The sequence below is a fragment of the Rhinoderma darwinii genome, chromosome 11, assembly GCF_050947455.1.
Source record: "Rhinoderma darwinii isolate aRhiDar2 chromosome 11, aRhiDar2.hap1, whole genome shotgun sequence".
Taxonomy (NCBI): domain Eukaryota; kingdom Metazoa; phylum Chordata; class Amphibia; order Anura; family Rhinodermatidae; genus Rhinoderma; species Rhinoderma darwinii.
In genome coordinates this window covers 96,115,500-96,140,993 of record NC_134697.1, presented here as the reverse complement: position 1 = coordinate 96,140,993, position 25,494 = coordinate 96,115,500, and the positions used below count along the sequence as shown (strand labels likewise).

The following is a 25,494-nucleotide window of genomic DNA, read 5'->3' as shown; positions in this document are numbered from 1 at the left end:
CTATGACAATGGTCTAGCTTTGACTTCTTGGAACCCATATGGTGTTGGTGGAACGTTTGCTGATGGAAATGGTTGAGCAAATCCTGGAAATGTGGCTGGAACTCCGGAAGAACTCATAGAAACCACAACATCATTTTGGATCAACAAGACCTACAACCAGAGACAACAAAGTACAGTAAAGCATGAGTCAAGTGCAGTAAACAAGTAACAGACATCTGCCACACATTTTGAGACCGGTATTGCTTTCCTTCTTGACGGATGACTTTCTGGAAGGCTTGCATTCGAAGCTCTGTCACCAAAAATTGGAGCAACGTCTACTACCGTGTCCCTGGTCCTTTTATCTATCTCTGTTGTATGTTCTTCTACTATCTTCTGCACTGGAGGACCTACTGCCGTTTTCAACCCTACCCAACTCACAATCGTGAGCTGAATCCAAAATGTCATGACTGTACTGGGTAGCTGGTCTTTGTTGTACTTTTTAATAGCACCATTTTGGGGTACATATAATTTATTCATTAACTTTTCTTAACTTTTTTTGGGGGGGATAGAAGAAAACCTGAAATTTCAACACTCTTTTTTTGCGCCCTATATGTACGCCGTTTACCATGTGGTATAAATAACACAATAACATTATTCAGCGGGTTGTTACGATTGAAAGATACCAAATTTGTATAGTTTTTGTATGTTTTACTACTTTTACACAGTAAAAACACTTTTTTTTCAAAATTATTTGTTATTGCGTCTCCATATTTGAAGAGTCATAACTATTTTATTGTTCCGCCGATGCAGTTGTATGAGGGCTTTTTTTTTGCGGGACGACTTGTAGTTTTTATTAGTACCATTTTGGAGTAGATGCGACTTTTGATCACTATTTATCACATTTTTTTTAAGTCAGGATTAACAGAAAACAGCAATTTTTCCATTGTTTTTTATTTTATTTTTTACAGCGTTCACCGTGCAGGTTAAATAATGTAATAGCTTTATAGTCGGGGTCATTACGGACGCGGCGATACCAAATATGTGCAACTTTTTTGCTTTATTGTGTTTTTCTAATAGTAAAGCATTTTGTAAGGGGAAAAAGTGGGTTTTTCATTTTTTTTTTACCTTTTTTTTAATTAACTTTATTCAACTTTTTTTTTTACTTGTCCTACTAGGGGACTTTCATATGCGATCATCCGATCGCTTTTATAATACACTACAATACTTTTGTATAGCAGCGTATTACTGCCTGTCCGTTTAAAACGGACAGGCATCTGCTAGGCCTCCGGCATGACCTAGCAGGCATTCACTACAGGCAGACCTGGGGTCCTTTATTAGGCCCCCAGCTGCCATCGGAGACACAGACACTCGGCGATCTTATCCCTCCCGCTCTCCAAAACCACTCAGATGCGGTGCTCGCTATTGAGCACCGCATCTGAGGGTATTAAACGGGTGAGATCGATACTTATATTGATCTCACCCGGTCGAACAGGGACACCCCCAGCCCTCAGCTACATCTGCCCCGCTCTGTTTACTTTACTTTAATGACCACCGTGAAAAGGCTTATCGGCGGTCATTAAGGGGTTAAAGTGGACGAGCACATGTTCTACGTGTGTCCTCACAATCATGTCCTCTGGTGGGTCCGAAACTGTAGGAGAGTGACCATGGAGGAGTGGGGGTTCAAATATCTTTGCCCGCAGGGTAAGTATTAACTTTTTAATTAAATTTATACCCCCAAAAATCTTTAGTTTTTTCTGATTTGCGATCAATGTGGCAAAATCGCCGTATTTCTGCCACAAACATTGCAACATTTGTTGCGGGTTTTACCTCTCATTGAATTCAATGGCAACAGAAGAGCAGAGATTCCGCAATAACTTAGATAATGGATAACAAGATTGGAGGTTTTCGTCAATGCACAGTTTGCATATGTATTCCGGCCTGGAGCAGGAGTTCCAGGGTGAATAACTCTGTGGCAGATGTCAGCATGTTGTCCACCTGGAAGCTCACACTAGAGATCTGGAGGAGCAGAATGCAACACTGAGGAAGATAGACAATCTTGCTGATCACTGAGCACGCACTTAGTGGGGTAGATCTGGATGGGGGGAACTGGTTTAGGAGGACCAAGCAATTAGCTTGGTTAGTACAAATGGGGGGGAAGAAAGGGTTTCCTGAAAAGGAAGGTCACCCCCGTTTCTGTTATTCAAAGCAAAATTGCCAAGTTGGGTGATGATGCGAGGGTGTCGGTCTCAGAAATGGCCGGTCTAGTGTATCCTGATTTCCCTGGGAGAACAGCCCAGCTAGTAGTCAGGGGGATGGTAATGCTGGTAAGGCAAAACAGTTAATGGTTAAAGGGGTTCTATGATCAGAAAGACAGATAGAATAATTTATCGCCAAGACCTCCACAACTGAATGGTTTGCGGTCTCCCTGGTGCCAGGGTTCGGCATGTGGTGAAATGCGTTGATAAATTACTGGCAGGGGTTGGTGATGATCCAGTTGTGGTGGTCCATGTGGGAACCAATGACAGAATAAATGGTAGGTGGAGGAGCCTTAAGAATAATTTTTAAGAATTAGGCTATAAGCTGAAGGGAAGGACCTCCAAGGTTGTATTCTCAGGAATACTGCCTGCACCATGCGCATCACAGGAAAGACAGTGGGAGCTCCGGGAGGTAAATGCATGACTTAAGTCTTGGTGTAGAGGAGAGGGCTTTGGGTTCCTAGAGCACTGGGCTGACTTTTCATTGGGGTACAGACTGTATTCTGTGGATGATTTGCCCCTGAATGGAAGGGGATCTTCTGTGATGGGTAAGGGAGTGTTTAAACTAGGGCTGAGGAGGGAGGTCAATGAAGAAAATAAAGGGGTGATTATCGGTGAGTGAAGAAGTGGACTGTGGCACAGGATAAGAAGATCAATTTGTTACAAAACAACAATGAAGCTAAATGTGCCCACAAAATGAAAGAAAAATCACATTTCTGAAACTGAATGTAAGAAATTGGAATGCAATTTAAAGGGGTCTTCATATTAAGAACATTTATGACTTACCCACAGGATAGGTGATAGTTGGATCGCTGGGGGCCTCACCAGTGGGGTCCCCACTGATTCTGTCCCTTCTTGTCCCTCCTCCCTGTGCGATCACAATAAGAGGGATTTTAAATGGAGTGGCGGTCGCGTATGTGCCCTGCCGCTCCATGTAATGTCCATGGGGCTGATGGAAACAGCCGTACGTTGGATTCAGAAACTCCAGTGATCAGGAGACCTGGAGAGAAGCTCAACCAGTCATACATTGTGGTTTCATATGCCGGCCATTCAAACAATGGCCAACCATGTAATACCTTGAAGGACTGGGTCCAATAGAGGAAGAGTCTACCTTTCTTGGCTACTCTCCACTCAGTCTATCCTGGTTTGATCTTCTGTAAGGAGACCACATTGTTGAAGAAGACCTGTCATTCCTGAGGTTTTCCTAATTTAATAGCTCTGACATCAAAGAGGCCCAATGGATTTACAGACTGGCTTGCGTACAGCCTGAAGGTTTAAACGAGCAAACAAATTATACCTGTTTTATTTAAATATACAATCCAGTTAAGGGTACAGGGTTTGTCGGTCCTCTGGGTAGGGGTATGGCAATTTAATCCTAGTCCTAGCACAGTTACTTGAAGTACACCATTCAATAGTAACAGGCATGGTAATTCAGTCCAGGAGGGTTTCAAAATGTCTAAAGTGTGGTTGACATTAATATCGTTTTTTCATTCATACAATATGTATTTCCAGGGTAGGTGTTCCTATCGTGGCAGTCCAATTGCGGTCTTGAGCTGATCCGCAATATGTATCCAACCTAATATTGTTATACTCTATCCTTGAATAGTATGAGGCTCTGTGCAGTAAGTAGATACTTCTACAGCCTCCCATTGAGTCTGCACGTTCTGTGGTGTTTACGATGTTGCTTCCGGGTATGTCAGCTGACGGCCGTGAGTCACATGGTCGAGCGTCACGGATGTGGTGGGCGAGTGGGATTGGCTGGTTCGTAGTATGCCGCCGGAGCTAGGGGGAGGAGTATCCAGTTCATAGTAACTCAGAGTCCCATAGTGAAACATGCCGCTGACATCTATGCGTGCATGCTTCCGTGTTGTGCAGTAGAATATCTGCTGCTGAAGAAATATCGCTGGCATCCTGGCCAGACTGACCAAGCTACAGACCCCTGATGATAAGTATAGGAACGCGTAGGGTCGGGTTAAGTGAGGGAATTTTGCGTAGGGGGCAGTGGCATTGTTGTGTATCCTTAACATCAGGAGATCTAGGTGCGGTTAACTGCAGGCTCCGGTGTGTTTTAGGGTCTAAACCACTGTTACACCATTGTTCAAACGCTGATTCCATAATTGTTATCTTTGTTTATATACCCAGTCATTAAGGGTTCGCAAACGAATTAGGACTTGGAGTATTTGTTTAATACGTTTTTAAAATACACGGTTGGGTTTTCACAGTGGTGATTGTACCCCTGTTTTTAGATAGCTATGAAATAAAAGATATACATTTTACTCATTTATCACTTCAGTGAATTTATAATTTTTCATATTTGTGGGAGCACAATATATATCGTTTAAATACAGTGAATTAATAGCTCTGACATCTATAACTGAGGGACTATGCAATGGCCTTCATAAAGCAATGTAACCACCTTAGATAATATTTCTATTACAACTGTATTTTACTATGTAATTTTTTATATATTCGTTGACCTCAAGCCAAGAATATCACCTACAACAGCAGAGGAACGACTTAATGGCGGAATTCCTAGACTATCCACTGGCCTGGCATGCGGATTTCAGATTGAGCTACATATGAAGACTCGATATTTCCATCATTAACCCCTTCCCTCTTTAGCCACTTTTGACCTTCCTGACCAAGCCTCATTTTTCAAATCTGACATGTTTCACTTTATGTGGTAATAACGTCGGAATGCTTGTACCTATCCAAGCGATTCTGAGATTGTTTTCTCGTGACACATTGGACTTTATGTTACTGGCAAAATTTGCCCGATACATTCAGTATTTAATTGTGAAAAACACCAAAATATAGTGAAAAATTGCAAAAAATAGCATTTTTATCAATTTAAATGTATCTGCTTGTAAGACAGGCAGTTATAACACACAAAATTGTTGCTAATTAACATCCCCCATGTGTCTACTTTAGTTTGGCATCGTTTTTTGAACATCCTTTTATTTTTCTAGGACGTTACAAGGCTTAGAACTTTAGCAGCAATTTCTCACATTTTCAAGAAAATTTCAAAAGGCTATTTTTACAGGGGCCAGTTCAGTTCTGAAGTGGCTTTGAGGGCCTTATATATTAGAAACCCCCAAAAAGTCACCCCATTTTAAAAACTGCACCCCTCAAAGTATTCAAAACAGCATTCAGAAAGTGTTTTAACCCTTTAGACGTTTCACAGGAATGAAAGCAATATAGAGGGGAAATTTATAAATTTCGTTTTTTTTTGCAGAAATTCATTTTGAATCCATTTTTTGTGTAACACAGAAAGTTTCACCAGAAAAATGCAACTCAATATTTATTGCCCAGATTCTGCAGTTTTTAGAAATATCCCACATGTCGCCCTAGCGTGCTTATGGACTGAAACACAGGCCTCCGAAGCAAAGGAGCACCTTGAGGATTTTGGGGCCTTGTTTTTATTACAATATATTTTAGGCACCATATCCGGTTTGAAGGACTCTTGCGGTGCCAAAACAGTGGAAACCGCCCACAAGTGACCCCATTTTGGAAACTACACCCCTTGAGGAAATTATCTAGGGGTATAGTGAGCATTTTGACCCCACAGGTTTTTTGCAGAAATTATTGGAAGTAGGATGTGAAAATGAAAATCTACATTTTTCACAATAAAACGTAGGTTTAGCTCATTTTTTTTTCATTTCCACAAGGACTAAAAGAGAAAAAGCACCACAACATTTGTAGAGCAGTTTGTCCCGAGTAAAACAGTACCCCACATTTGATCATAGACTGCTGTTTGGACACATGGCAGGGCTTAGAAGGGAAGGAACCCCATTTGGCTTTTGGAGCTCAAATTTAGCAGGAATGGTTTGCGGAGGCCATGTCACATTTGCAAAGCCCCTGAGGGCACAAAACAGTGGAAACCCCCCACAAGTGACCCCATTTTGGAAACTACACCCCTTGAGGAAATTATCTAGGGGTATAGTGAGCATTTTGACCCCACAGATTTTTTGCAGAAATTATTGGAAGTAGGATGTGAAAAATGAAAATCTACATTTTTCCCAATAAAACGTAGGTTTAGCTAATTTTTTTTCATTTTCACAAGGTCTAAAAGAGAAAAAGCACCACAACATTTGTAGAGCAGTTTGTCCCGAGTAAAACAGTACCCCACATTTGATCATAGACTGCTGTTTGGACACACGGCAGGGCTTAGAAGTGAAGGAACCCCATTTGGCTTTTGGAGCTCAAATTTAGCAGGAATGGTTTGCGGATGCCATGTCGCATTTGCAAAGCCCCTGAGGGCACAAAACAGTGGAAACCCCCAACAAGTGACCCCATTTTGGAAACTACACCCCTTGAGGAAATTATCTAGGGGTATAGTGAGCATTTTGACCCCACAAATTTTTTGCAGAAATTATTGGAAGTAGGATGTGAAAATGAAAATCTACATTTTTCCCAATAAAACGTAGGTTTAGCTCATTTTTTTTCATTTCCACAAGGACTAAAAGAGAAAAAGCACCACAACATTTGTAGAGCAGTTTGTCCCGAGTAAAACAGTACCCCACATTTGATCATAGACTGCTGTTTGGACACACGGCAGGGCTTAGAAGGGAAGGAACCCCATTTGGCTTTTGGAGCTCAAATTTAGCAGGAATGGTTTGCGGATGCCATGTCGCATTTGCAAAGCCCCTGAGGGCACAAAACAGTGGAAACCCCCCACAAGTGACCCCATTTTGGAAACTACACCCCTTGAGGAAATTATCTAGGGGTATAGTGAGCATTTTGACCCCACAAATTTTTTGCAGAAATTATTGGAAGTAGGATGTGAAAATGAAAATCTACATTTTTCCCAATAAAACGTAGGTTTAGCTCATTTTTTTTCATTTCCACAAGGACTAAAAGAGAAAAAGCACCACAACATTTGTAGAGCAGTTTGTCCCGAGTAAAACAGTACCCCACATTTGATCATAGACTGCTGTTTGGACACACGGCAGGGCTTAGAAGGGAAGGAACCCCATTTGGCTTTTGGAGCTCAAATTTAGCAGGAATGGTTTGCGGAGGCCATGTCGCATTTGCAAAGCCCCTGAGGGCACAAAACAGTGGAAACCCCCCACAAGTGACCCCATTTTGGAAACTACACCCCTTGAGGAAATTATCTAGGGGTATAGTGAGCATTTTGACCCCACAAATTTTTTGCAGAAATTATTGGAAGTAGGATGTGAAAATGAAAATCTACATTTTTCCCAATAAAACGTAGGTTTAGCTCATTTTTTTTCATTTCCACAAGGACTAAAAGAGAAAAAGCACCACAACATTTGTAGAGCAGTTTGTCCCGAGTAAAACAGTACCCCACATTTGATCATAGACTGCTGTTTGGACACACGGCAGGGCTTAGAAGGGAAGGAACCCCATTTGGCTTTTGGAGCTCAAATTTAGCAGGAATGGTTTGCGGAGGCCATGTCGCATTTGCAAAGCCCCTGAGGGCACAAAACAGTGGAAACCCCCCACAAGTGACCCCATTTTGGAAACTACACCCCTTGAGGAAATTATCTAGGGGTATAGTGAGCATTTTGACCCCACAGGCTTTTTGCAGAATTTATTGGAAGTAGGCCGTGAAAATGAAAATGTAAATTTTAACCAATAAAACGTAGGTTTAGCAAAATTTTTTTTCATTCCCACAAGGACTAAAGGAGAAAAAGCACCACAACATTTGTAGAGCAGTTTATCCTGAGTAAAACAGTACCCCACATGTGGTCATAAACGGCTGTTTGGACACACGGCAGGGCTCAGAAGGGAAAGAACACCATTTGGAGTTCAAATGTAACTGGAATGGTTTGCGGTGGCCATGTCGCATTTGCAAAGCCCCTGAGGGGTCAAAACAGTGGAACCCCCCCACAAGTGACCCCATTTTGGAAACTACACCCCTTGAGTAAATTATCTAGGGGTATAGTGAGCATTTTGACCCCACAGGCTTTTTGCAGAATTTATTGGAAGTAGGCCGTGAAAATGAAAATGTAAATTTTAACCAATAAAACGTAGGTTTAGCAAAATTTTTTTTCATTCCCACAAGGACTAAAGGAGAAAAAGCACCACAACATTTGTAGAGCAGTTTATCCTGAGTAAAACAGTACCCCACATGTGGTCATAAACGGCTGTTTGGACACACGGCAGGGCTCAGAAGGGAAAGAACACCATTTGGAGTTCAAATGTAACTGGAATGGTTTGCGGTGGCCATGTCGCATTTGCAAAGCCCCTGAGGGGTCAAAACAGTAGAACCCCCCCACAAGTGACCCCATTTTGGAAACTACACCCCTTGAGTAAATTATCTAGGGGTATAGTGAGCATTTTGACCCCACAGGCTTTTTGCAGAATTTATTGGAAGTAGGCCGTGAAAATGAAAATGTAAATTTTAACCAATAAAACGTAGGTTTAGCAAAATTTTTTTTCATTCCCACAAGGACTAAAGGAGAAAAAGCACCACAACATTTGTAGAGCAGTTTATCCTGAGTAAAACAGTACCCCACATGTGGTCATAAACGGCTGTTTGGACACACGGCAGGGCTCAGAAGGGAAAGAACACCATTTGGAGTTCAAATGTAACTGGAATGGTTTGCGGTGGCCATGTCGCATTTGCAAAGCCCCTGAGGGGTCAAAACAGTAGAACCCCCCCACAAGTGACCCCATTTTGGAAACTACACCCCTTGAGTAAATTATCTAGGGGTATAGTGAGCATTTTGACCCCACAGGCTTTTTGCAGAATTTATTGGAAGTAGGCCGTGAAAATGAAAATGTAAATTTTAACCAATAAAACGTAGGTTTAGCAAAATTTTTTTTCATTCCCACAAGGACTAAAGGAGAAAAAGCACCACAACATTTGTAGAGCAGTTTATCCTGAGTAAAACAGTACCCCACATGTGGTCATAAACGGCTGTTTGGACACACGGCAGGGCTCAGAAGGGAAAGAACACCATTTGGAGTTCAAATGTAACTGGAATGGTTTGCGGTGGCCATGTCGCATTTGCAAAGCCCCTGAGGGGTCAAAACAGTGGAAACCCCCCACAAGTGACCCCATTTTGGAAACTACACCCCTTGAGTAAATTATCTAGGGGTATAGTGAGCATTTAAAAAAATGTTTCAATTAAAATCCATGGATGTGTGATAAACTTTGAAGCACTCTTTTATGCACAGGCCAGGTTTGTCGGGACAGGTTTCACAATGATAAGTTGTGTCTCGTCTTCTCCCTCTGTTGTAACACACTTTACACCTTTTTTGGCTCCTTCCCTTTTTACCAGTGGGGGGGATTTCGCCATGAAAGTGTTGCCCTGGTACAATACGTGGACCATCGCTTCTAGAAGTACTGGGGCTCTCCCCTTCCTGGTCCCCAAATACAAGGGCCTTGATAACCGCTTCTTGAAACTGAAGGAATGTCCCTGTCCGGCCTGCACATCGGTATAGCACGTAAGCGTTATACAATGCCATCTGTACCACGTGCACGGCCAGCTTTTTGTACCACGTCTTTGTTTTACGCATGGCACTGTACGGCTTCAGTACTTGATCAGAGAGATCAACACCTCCCATGTACTTATTGTAGCCGAGGATGCAGTCTGGCTTGGGGGTCATTGTGGTGCTACCTCGGACAGGGACAGGGGTGATGCCACTACCGTGTATTGTGGTCAACATAAGGACGTCCCTCTTGTCCTTATACTTGACCAGCAACAAGTTATCGCTGTGTAGTGCCCTGCTTTCTCCTTTTCTTAGGGGTTGCCCAATCAGATTTTTAGAGAGGCCTCTCTGATTTTTGCGCACGGTGCCGCATGCTACAGTACTTCTGGTGGAGAGGCATTTAAATAGTGGGATGCTGGTATAGAAGTTATCCACGTAAAGGTGATAACCCTGGTCCAGCAGTGGGTGCATCAAGTCCCACACTATTTTTCCACTAACTCCCAGGACAGGGGGGCATTCTGGAGGTTCTATCCTGGTGTCCTTCCCTTCATAAACCCGAAACCTGTAGGTGTACCCTGAGCTGCTCTCGCACAGCTTGTACATTTTAATTCCATACCTCGCCCTCTTGCTTGGCAGGTATTGGCGGAATTTTAGTCTCCCCTTAAAATGTACAAGGGACTCGTCTATTGCTATGTTCTTTTCGGGGGTGTACACTTCCTGAAATTTGGTGCAGAAATAATCAATCATTGGCCTGATTTTGAATAGGCGGTCGTATGTGGGGTCATCACGGGGCGGGCACTGTGCATTATCATTATAATGCAAAAATTTCAGAATAATTTCAAATCGTGCCCGGGTCATTGCCATGTGGTATAATGGGGTGCTGTATAAAATGTCCGCACTCCAGTATTGCCTAATCTCTGGTTTTTTTACTAGGCCCATATGTAGGACAAGGCCCCAAAATTTCATCATCTCCGCTGCCTCTATGGGGGTCCACCTAGCAAATGATGACGTGGGGTTTTGGGCTAAAAATTGTTGGGCATATAAATTTGTTTGGGCCGCCATTACATTAACAAAATCCTCAGTGAAAAACAGATTGAAATAGTGAATTTCTGCGAGGCCTACAGTCTCAAATAGAATTCCAGAGCTCCCTGTGAAATCTGGAATGTGAGGCTCATAATTATCAGGGGGTGGGTTCCACAGGGTATCGCTCATTTGGGGGGTTGCCTCAGCTGATGTCCTGGGGCGTCTTTGCGGGGGTTCCTCATCACTGGATGAGGATGATGAGGTCAAGATGAATGGGGCAATTTCCTCTTCTCCCTCGCTGGCCGATTCAGTGTCAGAGGCCAGGATGGCGTATGCCTCCTCAGCGGAGTAGAGCCTTTGAGATGATTGGGCCATTTTTATTAGGGGGGTATGTAGTGCTTCAACACGTGTAATACTCTTTATAGAGGTGGTTTTGTATGTTGTGCTTTTACACGTGTAATATGAAATTTATAGGAAAAAAAAAAGAAAAAGAAGAGAAGAATAAGAAAAATTTAGGAGAAAGAAATTTATTGAACGTTCAATATAGAACTGTAAAAAAAACTGAGCTACAACTGTGTCGCTACGCTATCAGAAATTTAGTGAACAAATTTCAGTTAAAAAAAACTGAATGTATGTCACTAAATGGACGCTGACTATAAGATGTAAATTTATACTAAAACTGTCGCTACGCTATCAAAAATTTAGTGAACAAACTTCAGTTAAAAAAAACTGAATGTTCGTCACTAAACGGACGCTGACTATAACGCTATAAATTTATACTAACTGTCGCTACGCTATCAAAAATTTAGTGAACGAACTTCAGTTAAAAAAAAACTGAATGTCCGTCACTAAATGGACGCTGACTATAAGATGTAAATTTATACTAAAACTGTCGCTACGCTATCAAAAATTTAGTGAACAAACTTCAGTTAAAAAAACTGAATGTCCGTCACTAAACGGACGCTGACTATAACGCTATAAATTTATACTAACTGTCGCTACGCTATCAAAAATTTAGTGAACGAACTTCAGTTAAAAAAAACTGAATGTTCGTCACTAAACGGACACTGACTATAACGCTATAAATTTATACTAACTGTCGCTACGCTATCAAAAATTTAGTGAACGAACTTCAGTTAAAAAAAAACTGAATGTCCGTCACTAAACGGATGCTGACTATAAGATGTAAATTTATACTAACTGTCGCTACGCTATCAAAAATTTAGTGAACGAACTTCAGTTAAAAAAAACTGAATGTCCGTCACTAAACGGACGCTGACTATAACGCTATAAATTTATACTAACTGTCGCTACGCTATCAAAAATTTAGTGAACGAACTAAATGTCCGTCACTAAATGGACGCTAACTATAAGAAGTCAATTTATTCAAACTGTATAAAAAAATATATAGCTAGAACTTCTGCTATATATCTTTTTTTACAAAACGGACGTCAGTAAACGTCCGCTACTCTAATGCTAGTCTTTTTTTTTTACAGTTTTATAAAATGAAGAAAAAAAGGCCAAAAAAAAACCTGCGTAAACAAATTACCACTGAGGCTGATTATTAGACTCAGCACTCAGTAGCCGCAGGGCGCACGCAAAAAAAAGGTGCAGTAATAAAAAAGGCCAAAAAATAAAAAAAATTACCACGGATGCTGATCAGTGATGGCGGTCACTGATCAGCACTCAGTGGCCGCAGGGCGCACACAGGGAGGTGCAAAATACAAAAAAAAAGGAAGTCCTGTGCCAAAAATTGGCGGTCAGTGATGGCGGTCACTGATCCGCACTCGGCGGCCGCAGGACGTAAAAAGGGAAAGATGGGGAGGGTGGGATGGGGGGGGAGGGTACAGGGATAAGAAGTTTAGGAAAAAAAACAAGTGCTGCTGCTAAAAAAAAAAAAAATCAGCAGCAGCACAGTTGATGATGATGACGGTTCACTCTTCTGCAGGAAGCAGTCGGATGAAGACGTCACAGCAGGATCGCAGCACAGAAGGCCTCAGATTCGGTAAGTTGGCTTCACAGACGGTCACACCAGCTCTGCTCACCGTTCCTAACCGGAATGAGGTGGGCAGGGCTGGTGTAGGGTGTTTCAAACACCCGCCATGGCTGCGATTGGTCGGTCGGTGCTGACCGACCAACCATAGCGATCTGGGGGCTGGCATCACCGCCATTTTTTACATGGAACATGGTAGTCATTGGTGCTGTCCTAGACAGCACCAATCACCACCATATCACTGTGCCCTGTGGCACAGTGATTGGCAAAAGCCGCAAACAGCCGCAATTGGCCGGTCTGAATTGAACGGCCAATGGCGGCGATCGCCGATGCGGGGGGGAGGCGACACCCCCCTGGGCATCGTGTACAGATGTCCTGCTGTTATGAACAGCAGCCATCTTTACTTTAAAACTTTTATTTTTGATACGGTAACCCCTTCTGCATTTGACGTACATGTACGGCAAGATGCGGGAAGTCAATGCTTTCCATGACGTACATGTACGGCAAATGTCGGGAAGGGGTTAAAAAATAAAGACATTTTTTGGAACAGGGTTGGGTAGTGGCAAACCTTGTCTGATGATAAAATAGAGGTTTTATTTCGAGATGATCCCTTTTACTACAGAAACCGGCCAGGCAATTCGATTACAGTAACAGTTCTGGCTTTAGAGACCCCTGGTGATCGTTGAGATCGCCAAGAGAAGCTGTGGCTGGAAACATATTTCCCCCTGTAGCGGCCGCTGCTGGGGAGATGTGGAATTACATGTCAACCATATTAGCAGCTCCCTGCTCTGGCTCATAGGCAGGAACGGTCTTAATAGGACAAAAGGACTATTTCTTATAAAAGACCAGTTTATTAGTACAGAAGGTGTCATGGGGTTCGTTACATTAATACACGATCAACAGAGCCAGAGACGACAGGGCAACTCCAACAGGGTTTATTGCATCCAATGTTGACAGAACAAGTCACGTTCAATGCAGGAACAACACACAGTCCACAAAATAAGGTAGTCACAGGAACATCTTCAGAGTGCTGGCCTCAGCTTCAGCTCTCCTTCAGGTCTAAATCCAGAAGATCCCCATCCTCCCCAGGACAAGCCCTTATATCCCCTCAGGGGGAGGAACATCTTTTCAGTTTCACTGTCTGTATGTGAGTTGTGGTCCTTTGTGCTATCATGTGTAATGCCACAGCAGGGATGAGGACACAATGGGGGAGATAATTGGATCACCTTTGTTTGCTGGTCTGCACCTGAGCTGAATATAACTGTGGTGCCTCCTGATGACCCCCTGTGGGGACTGGACAATGACAACACTTTAGGTCTTGTGGACTTCACCTCTGACTTGTCGGATTGTCCATAGGCTGGAGACGCGACCTGTGGTACTTGATTAGAGAGTCATCCCTCTCTGCTGAGGACTCACAATAAACCACACATAATGCACCATCACAACCTCTCCCCTCATATAATAAGTGAGCTGGCCATGTGGCCTACACAGGCCGCTGGCCACCTCACTCATAAGCCACTTATTACAGTTCAATAAGAACAGTCCACAGGCTGTAAAGAAAGTCCAGTGCACATGTATATCCGGGGCTAAGAGCAATGTCTGGAAACACAATCACAAAGTTCAAGACACTTCCACAAAAGTTCCACGTCATCTGTTCACTTTGGAAGAGCTGATCCGGTGGCCTCCAGGACAGTCCCGCCCGTGAGATGGAGTCTCTGGGGTCAGGGGGTTTCTTGGGACCTTTTATCCAGTTTACAGGTTTCTGCAGACTCCACATGGCCCATCCAGACGCTTTCCTCCCCACTGCATCCCACCACAATATATTGGGTAATGCTGGCCGGCTATCTGACCCATCACCCAGGCAAAGATCATTCCAGAAAATACAGTCACTGTTCAGAATTGTAGTGAGTCCAGAGAAGTTGGTGGCAGAAGATGGGGAGATAGAAGTCCAACCGTTTTTAGAAAACAAGGGCCTTGGGCATATTTGAAAAGGGTCTGAAGTCTCACCATCATGAAGGTCACCACTGCTGTTGGGACCAGTGTCTTGCTGTCCTTCGCAGACCTGCTCCCCCAATGATCCTTCTTCCACCTTAGAACTCGCTGACACTCCAGTGTCATCCTCATCCAGGTTGGAAGACTGTTTGCCTGGAGAGTCAATACTGACTGTAACATCCCCATAATCATTGGACTCAGACAAATCAGACCTCAAGGTAACAATACAGTTGGGTTCCTCAACCTCTTGGAAATCCTGGGGTGAAGGGAATGCAGGAAACACATTGCCAGGAGAAGCACAAACATCATTGCTCACTAGTGGGGCTGTATCGTGTGACTTAACCTCAGTTGGGCTTTCAGAACTGGCACTGGTGATCTCAGTGCCAAAGATTTCAGGAGGTCTAGTGCTAGCCATATCGCCTGTGTCCTCATCATCCACACCAGTGCCACTTACATCTCCTGTATCTTCATCGTCCACACCAGTGCTAGCCACATCTCCTGCATCTTCATCATCCACAGGACCCGTTTCTGCAGATACCCTGACATCCTCTGTATGCACTCCTTCCAGTCCTGAATCAAGCCCAGAATCCTTTACTTCCTCCTGGTGCTCCCATGTCTTATGGTATAAGCTTCCCACAGACTTCACATCACTCACCTCAGGACACTCTGGAGCTTTCTCTGGAGATCTGTAGCGATCCGAGCCTGGAGCAGCAGCACAATCCTTATAACACTGTGCTGGCCGTTCACACCATGTTTGCGGCACCTCTCGCTCCGCTGTTGCCAGACACCAATTCCAGTCCCAGTCCCAGAACTTATCATCCTTGGAGGCCAAACATCCCAGAGCATCCATGGTCTCCTGGTGCAACTCCCGAGCTCGCACAAGGACTTGTTCCTTCCTTGCCATAGTTAGAGCCTTATCCCAAGCCCAACATTCAATGTCTTCTGTAAACTTTGGTCCAAGGCAGTCCATTGCCTCCTGGTAAAATACAATTGCTCTCCTCACGATAGACATCCTGGTGTTCAGACCTCTGTCCATCTCTCCTGCACTCTGTTGATCCCACTTCTGACACCAGTTGTCATGGGGTTCGTTACATTAATACACGATCAACAGAGCCAGAGACGACAGGGCAACTCCAACAGGGTTTATTGCATCCAATGTTGACAGAACAAGTCACGTTCAATGCAGGAACAACACACAGTCCACAAAATAAGGTAGTCACAGGAACATCTTCAGAGTGCTGGCCTCAGCTTCAGCTCTCCTTCAGGTCTAAATCCAGAAGATCCCCATCCTCCCCAGGACAAGCCCTTATATCCCCTCAGGGGGAGGAACATCTTTTCAGTTTCACTGTCTGTATGTGAGTTGTGGTCCTTTGTGCTATCATGTGTAATGCCACAGCAGGGATGAGGACACAATGGGATAATTGGATCACCTTTGTTTGCTGGTCTGCACCTGAGCTGAATATAACTGTGGTGCCTCCTGATGACCCCCTGTGGGGACTGGACAATGACAACACTTTAGGTCTTGTGGACTTCACCTCTGACTTGTCGGATTGTCCATAGGCTGGAGACGCGACCTGTGGTACTTGATTAGAGAGTAATCCCTCTCTGCTGAGGACTCACAATAAACCACACATAATGCACCATCACAGAAGGTTTTGTCAATTCCTATTGGATATTCACGACTGTACATTTTATTCAGTGCACTCTCTGTACTCTTACCTGAGGAGCATTTGAAGATTCATTTGATAGAGAACGACATCCAAAAATGGAGATGGACAGGGACACACAGAATATCAACAAATTGATCAGAAAGCAGATTGACAGCAATGTATATGCTCCGTTCTGCAAACAAAACCAAAATGAGTCAGTGCCTAAGAGAGATAATTATCAAGGACTTCTGGACAAAAATGCTCTAATATAACAGACGCCATTGGAATTGATGTCTTTATTATATATCATACTGACCGAGCACCAAGCACACAATCACCAAGCACACAATCACCAAGTACAGAATCACCAAGCACAAAATCACCAAGCACACAGTCACCAAGCACACAATCACCAAGCACACAATCACCAAGCGCACAATCAATCACCAAGTGCACAATCACCAAGCACACAATCACCAAGTAAAGAATCAAGAAGCACACAATCACCAAGTACACAATCACCAAGCACACAATCACCAAGCACACAATCACCAAGCACACAATCACCAAGTACACAATCACCAAGCACACAATCACCAAGCACACAATCACCAAGCACACAATCACCAAGTACACAATCACCAAGCACACAATCACCAAGCACACAATCACCAAGCACACAATCACCAAGCACACAATCACCAAGCACACAATCACCAAGTACAGAATCACCAAGCACACAATCACCAAGCACACAATCACCAAGCACACAATCACCAAGCGCACAATCAATCACCAAGTGCACAATTACCAAGCGCACAATCACCAAGCACACAATCATCAAGCACACAATCACCAAGCACACAATCACCAAGCGCACAATCAATCACCAAGCGCGCAATCACTAAGCGCACAAGCGCACAATCACCAAGCGCACAATCACCAAGCACAGAATCACCAAGCACACAATCACCAAGTACACAATCACCAAGCACACAATCACCAAGCACACAATCACCAAGCACACAATCACCAAGTACACAATCACCAAGCACACAATCACCAAGCACACAATCACCAAGCACACAATCACCAAGTACACAAACACCAAGCACACAATCACCAAGCACACAATCACCAAGCACACAATCACCAAGCACACAATCACCAAGTACACAATCACCAAGCACACAATCACCAAGTACACAATCACCAAGTGCACAATCACCAAGTGCACAATCACCAAGCGCACAATCACCAAGCACACAATCACCAAGTACACAATCACCAAGTACACAATCACCAAGCACACCAATAGTCATGTACACCAGTAACCAAGCACAGAATCACCAAGCACACAATCACCAAGCACACAATCATCAAGCACACAATCACCAAGCACACAATAACCAAGCACACAATCACCAAGTACACAATCACCAAGTACACAATCACCAAGTACACAATCACCAAGCACAGAATCACCAAGCACACAATCACCAAGTACACAATCACCAAGCACACAATCACCAAGCACACAATCACCAAGCACACAATCACCAAGTACACAATCACCAAGCACACAATCACCAAGCACACAATCACCAAGCACACAATCACCAAGCACACAATCACCAAGCACACAATCACCAAGTACAGAATCACCAAGCACACAATCACCAAGCACACAATCACCAAGCACACAATCACCAAGCGCACAATCAATCACCAAGTGCACAATCACCAAGCGCACAATCACCAAGCGCACAATCACCAAGCACACAATCACCAAGCACACAATCACCAAGCACACAATCACCAAGCGCACAATCAATCACCAAGCGCACAATCACTAAGCGCACAAGCGCACAATCACCAAGCGCACAATCACCAAGCACAGAATCACCAAGCACACAATCACCAAGTACACAATCACCAAGCACACAATCACCAAGCACACAATCACCAAGTACAGAATCACCAAGCACACAATCACCAAGTACACAATCACCAAGCACACAATCACCAAGCACACAATCACCAAGCACACAATCACCAAGTACACAAACACCAAGCACACAATCACCAAGCACACAATCACCAAGCACACAATCACCAAGCACACAATCACCAAGTACACAATCACCAAGCACACAATCACCAAGTACACAATCACCAAGTGCACAATCACCAAGTGCACAATCACCAAGCGCACAATCACCAAGCACACAATCACCAAGTACACAATCACCAAGTACACAATCACCAAGCACACCAATAGTCATGTACACCAGTAACCAAGCACAGAATCACCAAGCACACAATCACCAAGCACACAATCATCAAGCACACAATCACCAAGCACACAATAACCAAGCACACAATCACCAAGTACACAATCACCAAGTACACAATCACCAAGTACACAATCACCAAGCACAGAATCACCAAGCACACAATCACCAAGTACACAATCACCAAGCACACAATCACCAAGCACACAATCGCCAAGCACACAATCACCAAGCACACAATCACCAAGCACACAATCACCAAGTACAGAATCACCAAGCACAGAATCACCAAGCACACAATCACCAAGCACACAATCACCAAGCGCACAATCAATCACCAAGCGCACAATCACCAAGCACACAATCACCAAGCGCACAATCACCAAACACACAATCACCAAGCGCACAATCCCCAAGCGCACAATCACCAAGCACACAATCACCAAACACAGAATCACCAAGCACACAATCACCAAGTACACAATCACCAAGCACACAATCACCAAGCACACAATCACCAAGTACAGAATCACCAAGCACACAATCACCAAGCACACAATCACCAAGCACACAATCACCAAGTACACAATCACCAAGCACACAATCACCAAGCACACAATCACCAAGCACACAATCACCAAGCACACAATCACCAAGTACACAATCACCAAGCACACAATCACCAAGCACACAAACACCAAGCACACAATCATCAAGCACACAATCACCAAGTACACAATCACCAAGTACACAATCACCAAGTACACAATCACCAAGCACACAATCACCAAGTACACAATCACCAAGCACACAATCACCAAGCACACAATCACCAAGCACACAATCACCAAGCACACAATCACCTAGCACACAATCACCAAATACAGAATCACCAAGCACACAATCACCAAGCACACAATCACCAAGCACACAATCACCAAGCACACAATCACCAAGCACACAATCAACAAGCACACAATCACCAAGTACAGAATCACCAAGCGCACAATCACAAAGCGCACAATCGCCAAGCGCACAATCACCAAGCAAACAATCACCAAGTACACAATCACCAAGCACACAATCACCAAGCACACAGTCACCAAGCACAGAGTCACCAAGCACACAGTCACCAAGCACACAGTCACCAAGCACACAGTCACCAAGCACACAATCACCAAGCACACAATCACTAAGCACACAATAACCAAGAACACAATCACCAAGCATACAATCACCAAGCACACAATCACCAAGCACACAATCACCAAGCACACAATCACCAAGCACACAATCACCAAGTAAACAATCACCAAGCATACAATCACCAAGCACACAATCACCAAGCACACAATCACCAAGCACACAATCACCAAGTGCACAATCACCAAGCGCACAATCACCAAGCGCACAATCACCAAGCACACAGTCACCAAGCACGCAATCACCAAGTACACCAATAGAAACTTTAATTTCATGGATTCTTTTTCCAAAAATTCCTCTTTTTCCAAAATTTTTAGTCTGTAAATGTAATTAATTCTTACAAGCTCTCCCTCGCATCTGTAGTCATCTCCATAATAGTTTCCATTATAGTAGCACCTAATTATTGCTAGATCAACGATATTTAGGATTACAGCAATAATGCTGAACAAGGAGCTGATGATGTTTAAGGCGAGGGATCCTCTCACCTGTTGAAATAAAATCTAATTCAATATAAATGCATAATGTAAAATATCTCTCATGGATAAAATCATAAATTTGAACTGTGGTAAGGCACAAGGGCGTACCCAGAAATCATAGGATCGAAGAGCAAAGCTTAGGATGGACCTTTCCCCACAATAAGCTCCAACAATTGTACAATTTTTTTATGTTGATGTTCCCTGTAATTCTACAACAGATGTTTATTGGGGAGATGTGTTAATACTGATGAAGCGTCCATGCCCTGACGATGAAGCTGGCCTAAAGGGGTTTCCGGGCAAAGAACACATTTGGCTAAATTAATATAGACTTCAGTGTCACTTACATACCAAGGGTCGCTTTCATGGTCAGATGCGCCAATCCTCCCGTTTCACCACCAGTCACGTGATGTCCTCAGCCCCACCTGTTCATTGGTGGTCCTCCTCCGCTGCTGTAGAACCTAAACTCACCCAGTAGTTGCGTGTCATCCAGACATGTGACTCGAATCCATCCTCTGGCTTACGGTCCTTCTCCACATCCTTTGCGTCTTTACTGCGCATGCATAGTGAATTGAAGATGGATCCTGCTGCCGCCGCCTCTGAAGGTCAAAGGGCCTTGCTGTTTTTATGCATCACGCAGAGGTTTAGAGGAACGGGTTTAGGTGTCACGATGGAGAGGGAGGGATTCGGGCTGGGTGTGATTCACATGACTCGCCCATTTTAGAGGACTCACAAAGAAGAACGGAACTCGGTGGTCACGTGACTGGCCATGAAACTAGCAGAGCAGTGCATCTGAGTGCCGGAGCGTCCATCTATATGTAAACAACACTCACTTACATATTAAAGAAGCCTAAAAACTCCAGTTCGGACCTTTTACAAGTATATAAGTAGAGGGATTGTTTAATAAATAATAATTGTGCTCTTCACGACTTTGACGTTTTGCCAACTTTACCCGACTTGTATGTTAGACGTAGTGGAACAGTGCTTCATAAATATGGTCCTCCGACTGAACGTCATATTTTTCAATGTATGTACAACTGGCACAAATATATCGATAAATCTCCTCCATACTTCACTAAATCCCCTGCTTCCCTCTACACAGTACATGATAAAATTCGCCGCTTTTAGCCACCAGTGGGGGGAGCTCAGTACATATGAATTTATACATAGATCACTAAACTCACTGAAAACTGTAAAAATCTCTATGCACCGGGCTCCCCTTAGTGGTAGCAGGAAAATGCTATGGCTTCATGTCGGAAAGGAGGAGGAGTTCAGCGCCAGGGCCCCTTCGTACATATATCAATTGGAACACCCACCACCCCTAAAAATGGGGGTTCTCAATCTACCACTGACATCAGACAGGTGACCTAGCAAGCGAGATCAATGTCCATAATATTGTATCATAATATCTTTGTAAAACCTTTTTAACAAAAAAACTTTTGTCGCAATGTGGTTTAACAGTGATAACTTTTTCTTATTATTTTTGGGCCACCAAAACCATTTTTGCGTTGTTTTTTTGTGTGACACATAGTGCCCATTTTTCTACCTATTTTTTAATTAATATATATATATATTTTTCATTTTTAGATTTATTAGGGATAAACTGTACAAACGTATTTTTTTTTACATTTAGAGTTCTCTGATTTTTAAATTTGTAAATTCACACAAAAATATTTTTTTTTAGTGGAACTAGTTGGAAATAATCGTTTATGGCGATCATCAGTGGATCAAATTGTCTTTTCTGACTGATGGAAATCTTATCCATCAGAAATGTATTGGACATTTCTCTCTTGTTAAAAAACGCTATCGCTATGACTGTAGCGTGTAATCGGAGCGTGGAGAGGGGGTTGGTGGATTTGATGCTAATGATCGGGTACAGACATGATAGGGACAGTGTAAAATCTCCAAACTCTATTCATGTTTCTGTGTTTTGCAAGTGCTTGGGGCGACTTATTTGACACCGCGATCCAAACGTTGGTAAACATCCGAGTCGTGGAGTCAATAAACAGTCTATTTAGGTGCTGAGGGGATTTTAGGTAAGTTATTGCTTATCTTGTCTCTCAACCATCTGTGACAAACAGAGAACAAGTATACTCCATGATCGATAAGGAGGGGTAATAAAATAAAAAAAGTTTATGCTACGCCTTCCCTTGGAGTCATCTACAGCCATACAGGGAAAGGAGGAGAATCATAGATCTCCCTTCTGTCCCTGCACCCTGCTAGCAGATCCCCAGCTTGGACCCCTCTACTCCTCCAGCCAAACTTAAGTTAGACCTGCAAATATATGCAGATCCAAGTTCAGCGGGCTATTAAGTTTAAAAAAACAAAAACAACCTAGATCCCAGTTCTAGCTGCAATGGAGCCTCAGCTAGAGCCTTTAGTAGCAGCGATGTATCAGATACGTCCTTGGCTCCTGAGGTGCCTCTCTGCCAGGGCGTATAATATACGTCCCTGGCAAGGAAAGGTTGTTTAAAATGGTGGCTACCATTCTATGTTTGTGACAGGTAACAAAAAAATAACGCTGTGAATATTACTGAAGAAAAAAAATATATATTGTAAATATTCCAGCCTAATATCATCAAATGACCATTAGTTGCCCACAAGAATCAGGAAAATAATGAATAAGCCTACATTTCTAACAGGGATCCGGTGACATTGGATATTATCAAGTTACTCACCAAGCAGATGTTTGGTTTAGAACGAGCAGCAATGGTCAGAGATCCGGATATGATGTACTGAAAAAAATAAACTTCCAATTAGAATCATACAATACATGTATTTAAGGATCTGAAAATACGGTGTCAGCTCAATATCACCAGAAAAAGGTGTGAAAAATGGTATAATTTTTTCTTTGGAAGAAGATCCTCAGAAGCCTAACTAGTAAGTTGAGCTTAGTCTTCAACAAGCTATGTTGAGAGGTGGACTCTTCTTCACTTTCATGGAAAATAATGTGACCAACTTGTGGGATCCCAGGTAAAAAAAAAAAAGGACTGTAAGGTCTGGTGCCCTTTCCGTATTTGAAGGAGCTAGCACAAAGCTGGAGCTATTTTTCCTTTCTATATCCAGTATGACTAGACCGCTGAAATAAATTGAGGTGATTTTGGTGGTGGTTATTGCCCGTCAGATGTACATGTGCCCATGAACCCATAATACTCACTCGTGGGAGATTCACATTGATATAACATGTTACAGTATAGAAATGTTACTGGTACTTACAAAAATTGACCCCCAAAAAGGAATACCAATGAATACAGTTGTGGATATTTGGGTGCAAACCAGAGCAATTCCCAAAGCAATCTCTATGATGGCTGAAACGATCAATACAATCTAAGAAAAGAGAAGGTAAAAAATTTAACAATGATCCCATTTTAGGTAGACACGACAACTTTTTGCATAGGTCAATTATCTGAGTTTTTTTAAATTAAAAATAAATCAAATTTGACAAATTTAAGTATTAAGAATTGAATTATAAATAAAATTACTGCTTTTGTTGCTACTTACCCCCAAGGCCTTTGGTTTGGCTTTCAGGAATGTTTGGTAAAAAGGCGGTGATGTCTGTGTATTCGGTGCCACTACCCCTGCCACACTCCACTGTGGTACCACAGTAGGGACAGCCCACACCTGTGTTGAAGGAGCGGTATTGTATGCAGGGGGCGGTGGAAAGGCGTCTTGTCGGTAGGCTGGAACTGGCATATTCCAATTGGGAACATTAGCGGAAGATTGGCCCTGTAATATCTCGTAGGTATTGGGTGAAATCTCATTGTTTGGTGCAGACATTGTGGGCGCTGGAACGGAAAGTAGAAATATAACGTGAGTCCAGTAACTACTATAACATCAACTGTAAGTCATTTCCAACTCATTACACATTTTCATGAGGAGGTTAAGTGTGGGGGATAAATCTCTAAGCTTAAAGGGGGATGTTACTTTACACGCGATTGTATTTTGGGCCCAACAGGGCATTGTAGTTATGCTGGGACAAAAATTTGGGCACTGCGCTTTGAAAGGAGTTGTCGAGGGCACAGGGCGGTTTTTCATACTGATGACCAATCCACGGAAAGGTCATCAGTATATGATTGGTGGGGGTCCGAGACACGGATCCCACACCGATCAGCTGTTCCGGCTGCCTCCGGGCACTAGATGATATGCTGTGGCCAGTGTTAGAAGCAGATGGCTCCATACACTGTATAGCGGCCATCCCGCAGTACTGCCACTATACCATGACTGGAGCCATCTGCTTCCGACACCAGTCACAGCCGATCATCTAGTGCCGGAGGGCAAAAAAGTTGATTTTAAACTATAGGTCATACCATAAAACATATTATAATATTATAAAAACCATGAGGTTGTAGTGTTTTGGGGGAAATTCAAACCTTACATTTACAGTGGTGCTTATAAGTTTGTGAACCCTTTCGAATTTTCGAGATTTTTGAATAAATTTGACCTAAAACTACATCACATTTTCTCACAAGTCCTAAAGGAAGATAAAGAGAATCAAATCAAACAAATGAATCAAAAATATTAGAATTTCTCATTTAACTTTTGAGGAAAATGATCCAATGTCACATATCTGTGAGTAGCAAAAGTTTGTGAACCTTGAGGATTAGCAGACCCAGATAGAAAATTCTGAAGAGTTCACAAAATTTCAAGCACCACTGTAGCTCAGTCTATGGAAGATGTTCATAAATTACAAGACGATCTGGACACTGAGTGTTTGGGCATCCACTTGGCCAATGAGATTTAATGTAGATAAATGTAAAGTTCTGCATCTGGGAGTAATAATCTGCATGCATCATATGTCCTAGGTGGAGCTATACTGGGGGAGTCACTTGTTGAGAAGGATTTGGGTGGACTTCTAGATCATAAACTAAATAACAGCACAGTGTCAATCAGCTGCTTCTAAAGCCAGCGGTATATTGTTGTGTAATATAAGAGGCATGGAGTCGCGGGACAGGGATGTAATATTACCACTTTACAAAACATTAGTGAGGCCTCATCTAGAATATGCAGTTCAGTTCTGGGCTCCAGTTCATAGAAAGGTTGCGCTGAAGTTGGAACAAGGGAGCGTTTTCCAAATCACCTATCCTACCCTCCAGGGCAGTAGTCGGTTGCATCAATGTTGAGTACTCTCCTTCCTCCATCCACCGAGGCTGAGCGGACAAAATTTTCCTAACGAGTAGTCACTCCCCTTTGTGTGCCGATTTGATCCTCTCTCTCCTTACCTTTGTTGTCCAT

General features: G+C 43.2%; 1 protein-coding gene across 1 annotated transcript; it reads right to left on the bottom strand.

Moving 5' to 3' along the window:
• On the bottom strand, positions 1–25,494 carry LOC142663084 (membrane-spanning 4-domains subfamily A member 4D-like). Its single transcript, XM_075841385.1, has 9 exons — positions 25,482–25,494; positions 25,349–25,409; positions 24,729–24,733; positions 23,764–24,047; positions 23,479–23,589; positions 22,941–22,997; positions 20,131–20,274; positions 16,363–16,485; positions 1–150 (listed from the first exon to the last, which is right to left on the bottom strand). Exons 1-9 carry the CDS (start codon positions 25,492–25,494, stop codon positions 1–3), a joined length of 948 nt encoding a protein of 315 aa, XP_075697500.1.

What these genes read in the sequence shown, in the direction of transcription:
- LOC142663084 (XM_075841385.1), bottom strand. An exon ending in CCAAACCAAAGGCCTTGGGG is followed by an intron (nt 23,590 to 23,763) that starts GTAAGTAGCAAC and finishes CTCTTTTCTTAG; the next exon opens with ATTGTATTGATCGTTTCAGC. An exon ending in AATCTTCAAATGCTCCTCAG is followed by an intron (nt 151 to 16,362) that starts GTAAGAGTACAG and finishes CTCTGGTTGTAG; the next exon opens with GTCTTGTTGATCCAAAATGA.